Source organism: Equus przewalskii, chromosome 7 (genome assembly GCF_037783145.1).
Source record: "Equus przewalskii isolate Varuska chromosome 7, EquPr2, whole genome shotgun sequence".
Taxonomy (NCBI): domain Eukaryota; kingdom Metazoa; phylum Chordata; class Mammalia; order Perissodactyla; family Equidae; genus Equus; species Equus przewalskii.
Window position 1 is genome coordinate 39,451,244 of NC_091837.1, and position 10,540 is coordinate 39,461,783.

General features: G+C 40.6%; 1 protein-coding gene across 11 annotated transcripts in view; it reads left to right on the forward strand.

Moving 5' to 3' along the window:
• The window catches only part of SPIRE1 (spire type actin nucleation factor 1), a 216,885-nt gene extending 212,189 nt beyond the window's left edge, over positions 1-4,696 (forward strand). For all 11 annotated transcript variants that reach the window (XM_070629574.1, XM_070629566.1, XM_070629568.1 and 8 more), the window contains one exon: positions 1,202-4,696. In XM_070629574.1, the coding sequence (XP_070485675.1) occupies positions 1,202-1,460 (259 nt within the window). In that variant the 3' untranslated portion in view covers positions 1,461-4,696. The remainder of the gene's footprint in view (positions 1-1,201) is intronic.
• Positions 4,697-10,540: the final 5,844 nt, after the last annotated feature.

The window sequence follows — 10,540 nt, forward strand, 5'->3', positions numbered from 1 at the left end:
TGTTTAATTTTCTGTCTACAACAGTCTGCAATAACTTTGGTTTCCTTTCCTATTGTAAAGGCAGAAGTAAAGTTTTATGCCACGAGCTGGTAATTTAAAAGAAAAACAGTTGCCTGAATATCAATCCCTTTGCATTTAATGCAGAGTTAGGTTAGTGTTGGTCCTTAAAAAAGATGGAAGGAGGTCAGGCCAGCATGGTCACACACTGCCAGGGCCCAGGGGGTTAGGGTTTGATGCAACAGCTAGCCACTGGGGTGGGCGTTGCAGAGACACTGGCATTGGCCCCAAATCCTAGACGGCGGCTACTCCTGCATGTCATGGCTCTGCGGACAATGAGGCAAGGAAGCTGTGAGCCCAGCAAGTAACTCATGCCTAAGACCGCTGCCTCTGCGCTTTTGACGCTCTACCCTGAGACGCTGCTGCACCATGGCGACCTCTGATTGTGGAATGCCATCACGGGCTCAAGGCAGTGCAAATAAACTGTTGTTCTTTTCTGTGCTTACTCTGAACCTATGTTCCTGTTTGGTTTAATTAAAATAGTAAATGATTCCTAGTTATTGCAGAAAATTACCCAAAACATTTATTATGGTGTTGGTCTAGTTAACTCCAGCTCTCTGGAATATGGTCACCCAGACACAGAGAATTTGGGGGGAGGGGGAAGCATATTTGATAAATATAAAGATGTCAAGAAATCTGGTCCAAAGATAATTTTTCAGGTTGTATCATAGGATTAAAATAAATTTACTTCAGTTTCCTGTAGTCTGATCTAGCATCTACAGTTAACTCATGTTCATTAACCATGACACAGAATCACTGGAGAAGGAACTTGAAATCCCTTCTGAATCATCAGGAGGATGTTAACACCATGTACTTTATTTCATTTTAGTTGTTAAAGTTCACAATCTATATATGTACAGTAATCAGGTGAATACTCTGAATATCCTATTTTCCAAAAATTCTTGAAGAGATGCTAAAAGTTTTCAGTATTATTTCTTAATAAAACATGTTTCCTGGTTTCTTTTAAAAAAAATATTTTGAACCTTGTCTCCATTTAGAAATTCTTCTTTGGAAGAACATGACATGAGTAAATCACACCCATCTCATAATGTTTTGGCAACAAATTTACTTTTTTTGCACATAATTTCTTAGTATTGCAGTAGAAACAATACTGCATGTTTTAAACATTTTGGATTTTTTCTAGGTTCTCCTCAAAATCTAAGTCTGTGGACAAATCAGATGAAGAACTACAATTTCCCAAAGAGTTAATGGAGGACTGGAGTACCATGGAGGTGTGTGTAGACTGCAAAAAGTTTATTTCAGAAATCATCAGTTCAAGCCGGCGTAGCCTGGTGTTGGCCAACAAAAGAGCACGATTAAAAAGGAAAACACAGTCTTTCTACATGTCCTCACCAGGCCCCACGGAATACTGCCCTTCAGAAAGGACTATCAATGAAATCTGAGCCCTGTGCCTTTCAGTTGCTTTTGTGTTGAGAGTCGGCATTAACGTGGGAGAACACTGAGCTGGACTGTCTCTCCTTGCCGTGGTTTTAGTTCATCGGCTTGAATTTGCATTAGATCAGGTTTTTGCTGCATCACATTGTTCCACAGACTGAATGCTGTGTTCATATCGATTGATGATACATGACAGGTCAGCCAATTGCTCGTTTGCACTGAGAGTACAATAGTTTGAAACCTGCTTTTGTGTGTGTGCATGGATTTGGAGGCCAGAAACTTTTTCCTTAGTTCACTTCCTTACTGTTCCTCAAGTAATTTTCTGACTAAGGCAAAAAGCTTCTCATTTGAGAAATCAGCCTGACACAGGGGTCGATGTTAGCACAGTTCTAAGCAGTAAGTCATATTGGCACTTCCACCTGACAGTGTTCCTATCCAGTGTCCACAGTGGTCCAGAGCCCTGCACAGGCCAGGTGCCTGGAGGCTGCAGGCTGTTTGCCGTCTCACAGCACAAAACCTAGAAGAATCTGCTCGTACTATTTAACTGGTCTTAAATTATTATTGGCTCTCAGATAGAGACTACAGGAGGGACTTGTTGCCTGCATTCTAGTGCAGAACATCTGAATAAGCTGCACACCCACGCGGGTGGCCACTTCCTCTGAGCTGCTGCATTTGCCCCGGTGTAATGGATCCGTGTCTTCTGAGCGGGTGACAGATTTTCCTTCCCTATCTTGAATGTATTATGGTTACTTGTAGTTTTATAATGGAGGTCTAAGAATTAAAGTTTTGTGGGAGTTGCAGGACAAAGGAAGGCTTAAATTTTGTCAAGAAGTTGAGTGTATTTTGGTTAACTATGGAAAGGGTTGTGACAGCATAAGGTGCCAGCTCTTGGCCCCAGTGCAAGGAATGAGCTGGAGCTCATCTATTTTCAACCTCGTTTTTCATAACTTTATAGTCTAGACATCACAACTAAATTAAGCCACAAATTGGTACCTAAGGTCTCAAACTGAAATTTATTTATTTTTATAAATGAATTTTAAAAGAAAAAAACATTGTCTAGTTCTTTTAAAATTACAAGAAAATTAACCTGCTGATAGGCTTTTTGGATGCTTTTTGCACAAGTTTTCCTTGTAAACGATGTGAGTGAGTAGGGTGGGTCTTTGATAAGGTAGGTTGGAGGGTAGTAGCATTGTTTACCTGAAATTTCTCAGCTTGTTTGGCCCATACCATGGGCTATACTTTATTATTTTGGTATGCTTAGAAATGACCAACCAATCAAATTGCCATTAATGTCTGGAAAATCAGTTACTGCACATGCGCAATAATTTCCTAAAAGCTATAGGACACATCTGTAGCCAACACTACGACAGCACCATTTAATAAAAGGCATGGCAGTCACATTTTATACCACATCAAAACACAGTAACATTTCTATATTAAATAACAGTAATACCTCAAAACTGCTCTGGAAGTAGTTTTTAATGGATTGAAATTTCCAATTTAGTAAGTGGCTTAAAGTTACTTATACTTATGAAATAAACTTTACCAACTGACTAAAATAATGCATGTTAACAGTTCATCTGTATTTGCATGTAAAAGTGGACCACCAGAAAACCCTTATTGATTATGCAAATATTTAAATTATTTTAAAGACTCTTGGTTAAGAGCTTTAAACATTATATTGGGTGAATCTCGTTTATAAAATTTTCCAAAGGACTATTTGAACACTCTAGCCCAGATGGTTTGGGGGGAGATGCACCCTTTGAAGGCCCCAGGCACGAGCCTCTAAATGACTACCAGAAAGGGCGCAAGGGAGGGGAATGGTATTTGTATATGTACACAGACAGGACCTAGGGATAGTGTGCTTGTTAAAATAATAACTAGTTTGCTGTTATTAAAACATGAGAAACTAAACCCCCAAATGAGAATTTCATCCACATTCACAAGGCAAATAGCTAGCACATCTCGATCTTTGACTTCACTTCTTCAGGTTTATGGTACTGTGTAGGCTGATTTGGGCATTATGATGACCTCTTACCAGAGCATTAGAATGTAAATCCTTCAACAGCATTAACAGAGTTTGCCAAGTGCATTAAAGAGATCATCCACTTGATTGATCTTGTAGACATACATGAGACAATGTGCAGAAAATAGTGTAAGAAAAGGGCACATGGCACAGTTAAAATTGTATAAATCAAATTAGCATCACTTTTTGGTGCCAAAACAATTTCTTGCATTTAACTCTCCCTTATCCATGACATGTACCCAGCACCTTAACTGAGTTAGGTAATTTCCAGAGGGTAATTCATTAACAGCTTGTGGAGTGTGGTTTTATAATTCTTAGACTAGTCTGACCTTAAGCCTATCTCCCTTCTTACTACTAAAATAACACACCTTCAGTGTTCCTCTTTGTCCTGGTTTCCGGCTAATGCTGCATTTACTTCTGATCCAACAACAAAAATGTTGTTGGCTGACTGGTCTCAGCTGGAGCCTGCTGTCTTAGCGCTCGTGTGCACACCTGAGCAGTCCTCCCTCCGCACATCCCCCAGCTCTCACCCTAGCTCCCTCCAGGCTCAAGCACCATTCCTTTTGTCTCAGACCTCACAAATTCACCCTGTTGGGAGACCTCTATTTCCTTCCCCATGGCTTAACTTTCTATCAGTGACAGAGTAGATAAGAAACTTGTAAATACTGTAATATATTTATTAATATTGGAAAGGCATTCATTCAGTGGACAGTGGGGATTAACTCTCCCAAAGCAAGCAAAAATTAAATCAAGTAATTGATACGTACATTGACTTAACAGTCTTACTAGAGTTCAGGTCTTAAGCCTTTCAAATTAAACCAGAAGGTTGCTATGTAGGAGTTTTAAAAATGATCTTACATTTGAAGAGAGTATGTGATTAGCACCATGAACTCATACCATGAATTTTTTAAGGCTCTTATTTTTCTAACTGTATTAATAAATATAGGGCTGGATTTTAGGTGTCACATAGGAGATATGAAAGTTTTAAATTATGTTGCTATTTGCTAAAGCAAAATAGCAGAAAATTTTGTACATGCAGAACTCCTGAAGGGCCATGAAGAAATGTGTATACTGACTGGACTTTGACCTGGCTTCCTGTGTGTATAAAAATCAAGGTATTGCTGGCATTCAGGGTGACATGACGGTACTAAACGTTTTCCATTAAAGTCTTTTATTTTAAAATTTATCTAGGGAAAAATAAAATGGCTTTCCATCATACCTTTTGTGTGAGTTCCTACTGTAAAATGGTGATGTCTTGTGGTAACTAGCTATCAGAAACTACCTAGGGTGGGAAGGCAAGATACTTTTATCATCAGCAGCTTACAATCAGTTTGAGAAATACAGTCTAACAAGGACCACACTGAGGAAAATAAATAAAAATGGAGCCACTGCCATAACTCTAGCTGTGTTGCCAAGGAGCCATAACTCCTTTTTTACCTCAACAGGGTAGAAAATTAAGATTCTATTAATAGTAAATAACATTTTATTATATAAGAAGTCACATATATGGAGAAAAATTGTATATAGAAAGATAAAGCTTTTATATATTTTTTCTAAATAGAATGCCTCATTCCTAAAATGCCCCATGGTAAGAAAATTTCTTGTTGTATTTAAATTGCTTGAGAAAAAATTAGGAAGATTAAACCCAGAATGAACTTGGGAAAGTTCTTATGTTTATATGTTAACTAAATAGAGAGCATCATTTAAGATATTTACATATCTTAAATATTACATGATACTGAGTTTGATAATATTTCATTGACACAAGCTATTCCCTTATCTGCCAGACATATTTTAGGAGCTTCCTCTGAAGTTTGTCTGTGAGATGTGTATAACTAGACATGTGTGTGTGTGTCTAGCTCATAATCCACGTGTTCACTGACTTGCTTAGTCTAAGTCAGAGTCCTTGCCTCGTGCATCCTGGATTCCAGAGAGATAGAAAATTCAGGTACCATAAAGGGAAAGCTTTGGGTAACTCTTATTTAACTATATCTTTCCTTGCCAGCTCCAGTGAAGGAAAAGATGTATAGTTAGCTGTAAATCATCTCTAGAATTTCAAAAAGAGACCTACTTTTAGGAAAGGGCTTGATTGCACATATTATGTGTTTAAAGACTCCAGTTCTGCTATCTCTGCAGAATGTGCAGGCACACATACACACGCTCACACACACACATACACACACAGAGATGTTCACTATGATGCTCCTCCTTCCCTCTTGTCAGCCAAAGGCCTAAGTCTAGAAACATCTCCCTTTGCCCACTCAAAGAAGTTTAAGAGCTAAGCACTTACTTCTGCCCACCCTAATTCAACGTTCAGGGGGAATTTCCTGGCAGGTTAAATTTGCACTATTATTCTGGCTCATTCCATTAAAATGTATATGATGTATAATTTCTGTATTTAGTAGTATTCTTACTGTGCAAAAAATTCTGCAGCTCTGTCTCTGCTGTTAGATTTTGATGCTGGTGGCCACTGAAATCTGAGCCACTAAAGCAGTGGAAGTACAAGGGCTTCAGAACTGACATGACACAGCTCTTGAAAAGCGGGCTCTTGAAAAATGGGGCATTAAGAAGTACCTTTACGTCCCTGGGGCTTAAGAGCTGAAGAATCATCTGGATGTTTGAACCTATGCTAAGTCTGACATAACTTAGCATTCAGATTTCTTTTGCCACCTAGAGGGCCAGACACTGGGCGCCTTGTGCTAGGAATGCTCTTGCGAGCTGCTCTCGTGAATCTTATGTCTGCGAACTGAAGAGAAAGGGAAACTCCGTCCCCTCGGGCGTGGCCAGCAAGGAGGGCCAGCCTTGAGCAAGCTTGCCCTTCTGTACATTCCTCTTTGCCTCGGTGTTCCCTTGTGACTGCAGGAATCATCTGCTGTCTCCTGGCCTACCTACCTCCCAGTCCCTTTCCCTAGAGTGACACAACAGAGAACATCACATCCCAACTCCTCCAGGACCAGCACTGTTTAGGAGAGTGGAAATGCCAAAGAGGAGGATTTCTGTAGAGCTAACCTGAACATCAAGTTCCTACGCAAACAGTGTAAAAGCTGTAGGAAAGTGTGGCGGAAAGAGAGAAGGGACACTAGATTCTGCACAGGCCAATCTTCTGAACATTGCAGCCACTGCAGTATACAACCTAATCCTGTAAACAGAAAACAGAATAACTTCTACTTTTAAAGGGAAGAAACTTTATCTTAGGCTTCTTTTCTTTGGGGATGCCTAAGATTTCAGCTTGCCCACCAAGGAAAGGAATGTGACAAGATAAAAAGCTCCTCGGGTCATCCTACCACAATCTCCAGGTCGCTTCAGAAGTCAGATCCACAGAATATAAACTTGGATTAAGCACTGTGAGTATAAACGGCTGGACACTCCCACCTCCAAGTGGCTTCTATGACAGCCTAACATATTCCTCAGGTGTAGCCAATGGTAGACACCCCTCCTTCATAGTAAGAACTGGCTGTCTCTCTCTCCCAAAATAGTATTCACTAGCAAAAAGGACTTTCTGGGACCAAAAAGCTTTCATCCTGACAGCTGAAAAAGAACTTGTCTATAATTAGCAAAGCAGCTTCTTCCAGCAGTGCCTGGTTTCAAGTATCTGAAATGGTTCTAACTAAATTGTGCTCCAGCTTGGCAGCAAACAGCTGTCTGACATTGGGAAAATGCCTTAAATTTCCAGGCTTCAGTTTCTTCAATTTTAAAGCAAGGGTGTTGGACAGAGTGGTCTCTGAGGTCACCTCTAACCAGAGAGAGAGAAAACACACTGGATGAAACAACCAGTACTCCACAGGTACTGACCAGGAAATAACTGAGAACTTGAGCCAACTGTAATGAGAAATTAGGAAAATCTGTGCGTCCAAGCCAGCCTTTTACTGAAGTGAATGTGAAATGACTGATACTTTCTAAACAGTATTTTTCTGTGTTGATGACAAACCTGATCATGTATGTTACATAAATGCAAGAAAAAGTGCAAAATATATTTTAAACTTGGGGAGGCAAATTCAGCTTTACTAATTGCTACAAAGAACCTTAGTCTGTCTCCCAAAATTAAAAAGCAAAACTACAGAAAGATGAGTTGACATATATTAAAAACAGACAAAAAACAAACCAACCCCTTTGCACCAGCCGTTTTGCATCAGCAACATCCGCTGACTGGTGGTTCATCTCCCAACCCTGCACAATGGAAAGACCTTGTCTGTCTTGGTAAGTCTTTGTTCCCCCAGTGTGATGTGTATTCTGTTGGAGACCTAAAGAGAAGCAAGTAACCACAGGGGCAAATACATATTACAGACTATTTAAATTGCATTAAAAGGAAACAAAAGTACAGACAACTCTTGTCATCCAGCTTGGTCAAAGAAATGGTTACCACAGCTATAGGGAGACCCCAATATAATACACCTCTCATGTGTAGTAATGGGATCTCTAGCCAAGAAGCTTGTCTCTGGCCCTCAGTACTGTAGACCTCCTCACTGCCTGAGCTCTCCTCACCAAATCTGATCTCTACTGTTGACTTTTTTAGAGCTGAAAGTGATCCAAAAAGACATTCAGTCCACCCTCCAGCCAATGGCAAGCTCTTGGCTCTGTTTAAACATGTTCAGGACCAGGCAGACACTTATTCTCTGTGCAGTTCCATCATTGAACAGATCTAATTATTGGGAAGTTCAGCACTTGTGTAGTGTACTCCCACTGTTTACTCTCTGGTTCCGCCTGATGTGGTTCTACAGAGTGTACCTACTCTCCCTTCCAAGTGGCTGCCTTAAAATAGCTTCTTAATTCTCGTGTCTCTCTGTAACACTTCCTACTCCTCCTTACTCCCTTCTGCATTTTCTTTTTCTCCATTGCATTTAGCACCTAACAACCTACTACATTGTTCCATGAAGACAGGGATCTTTGTCAGATTTCTTTACTGCCACATCCCCAGTTTCTGGAAAAAATATCTGGCATGTAACAGATGCTCAATAAATGTTAGTGAATGAATGAACAGGTTCAATCTGGAAATGAGAATAAGTGAGAAATACAAAAATGAAAACATGTCTTCAAAACAATTGATGCAGTGTGTTATCCGTGCTCTTTAACAGATAAATGCCACGCACAGCCCTTGTGTTTTTCCTTTAAGTTAGGAGTACAATTCTAAGGCGACAAATCACTGCAGCCCTCAAATAGCGACTTAGACTAGAGAAGCTTGTGTCAGCAGCTCACGTCATTAACAGGTTGACCTGGAGCTCCCAGAAACCCTACTTGCCAGTCTGGGTTTCCTATCCCACTCTTGTAAATGCCACTCATCGCATGTTCCTCTCTGGGCGCTCTTCCACTTCCAGGATTCCTCAGTGGAGTCACCTTGCACAGCCCTGCCTCCCTGACCCAGCTTTTTGCCATTACCAGATTGATACGCAGATGGATAAAAACCCTGGAGACCTGTCACTGAAGCTGCTACGTACATGCAAAGTGTATATTTATCAGTAACGAGTTCATACTCATTAAGTTTGTACTACTTGACTCTTATACAGTATGGTAGTTACCTCTTACTGGTAATCATAGCATTTTGATTAAAATTTGTGTGCCAACTAGGCTGAAATAAAAAATATTAAACTATGTCAAATTTGTCATATTAAAACAGTTTGACCAACAAAGGAAGGAAAGATATGAAGGTAAGCTTTATGATATTAGATATTCTGTGTTGTATTACTATTAATACACAATTTTAAAAATATTTCGCTCATTTTCAGTAACTAATAATTGCTACCAGTTATTGAGCACTTGCTCTATATCAGATACTATGTTAAGCACCCTCAGCCACATTATGTTCTTTAACATCTAACTGTGAAGTGCTGTTCATATCTTCTTTTATAGACAGGAAACTGGAATCCAGTCATGCATCACTTAACAATGGGATGCATTCTGAGAGGTGATTTCCTCATTGTGTGATCATCATAGAGTGTCCTTACACAAACCTACCTGGTATAGCCTATGCACACCTAGGCCATATGGTGCTGATCTTATGGGACCACCGTTGTATATGCGGTCTCTTATTGACCGAAATGTCATTACGCGGCACATGACTGTGGCAAGGTGGTCATTTGCCCAAGGTCAAACCACTAGCCCAGGATCAAACCTGAGGTCTCTCCACTTCCAAAGCTGTGCTCATAACCCTGCTGCATTTCCAGCTGCCTTTGCTACTAAGTGCTATGATCCTGAACCCAGTCCTCAAGTCACCCAAGCACTTAAGGAATGCCCAGTGCATGCAAAATAGAACATCTCATCTTGTCTCCTGAAGAACTTGAAACTGGTCAAATACATATGTGAAAAGTTAAAAAAAAATAGTCCAAGGCAACATAAACCTCTAGGAATTTATAGGAAGCTGTGAGCTGGTGTCAGTCAAGGGCAGCCTTATGGAAGTAGATTTTAAAGTGGGTTCCGAGGAGGGAGAGGACCAAGGATTTCCCAAGTGCAGTGCGATGACCACCTGCACTGGGATCATCTGGGCCATTGCTCGGCCTTGGTTTTGACTTTTTCCAAAAAGGAAGGAGAAACCTCTCTAGCTTTTGAATCAAAAGAAAGTTATGACAGGATTATTTTCAAGTAATTTGACAAGAAATGGAACGGAATGAAAGGGAGAGCAGTTATAGAAGATGATTGCACAAATTTTGTATAAAGTGAAGGATTAGTTATCTATGGCTACAAATCAAATTACCCCCAAACTCTGGACTTGAACAATAAACATTTATTATCTCACAATTTTCTCTGGGTCAGAGATCAGGAGCAGCTTTAGCGGGGTAGCTCTGGCCTGGGGTCTCTCACGAGGTTGCAGTCAAGATGTTAGCTGAAGTTGCTGTTAGCTGAAGGCTTCACTGGGGCTAGAGGATCTGCTCCCAAATGGCTCCTCACTCAGCTCTTGCTGTGTGGGCCTCTCTGTCGGGCTCCTCTAGTGTCCTCACTACATGGCAGCTGGCTTGCCCCGGAGCAAGTGATGCAGGAGCGAGCAAGGTGCAAGCCGCAATGTCTTTTATGACTTGACCTGGGAAGTCACACACCATCGTGGAATATTCCGCAGTATTCCACTGACCCTAC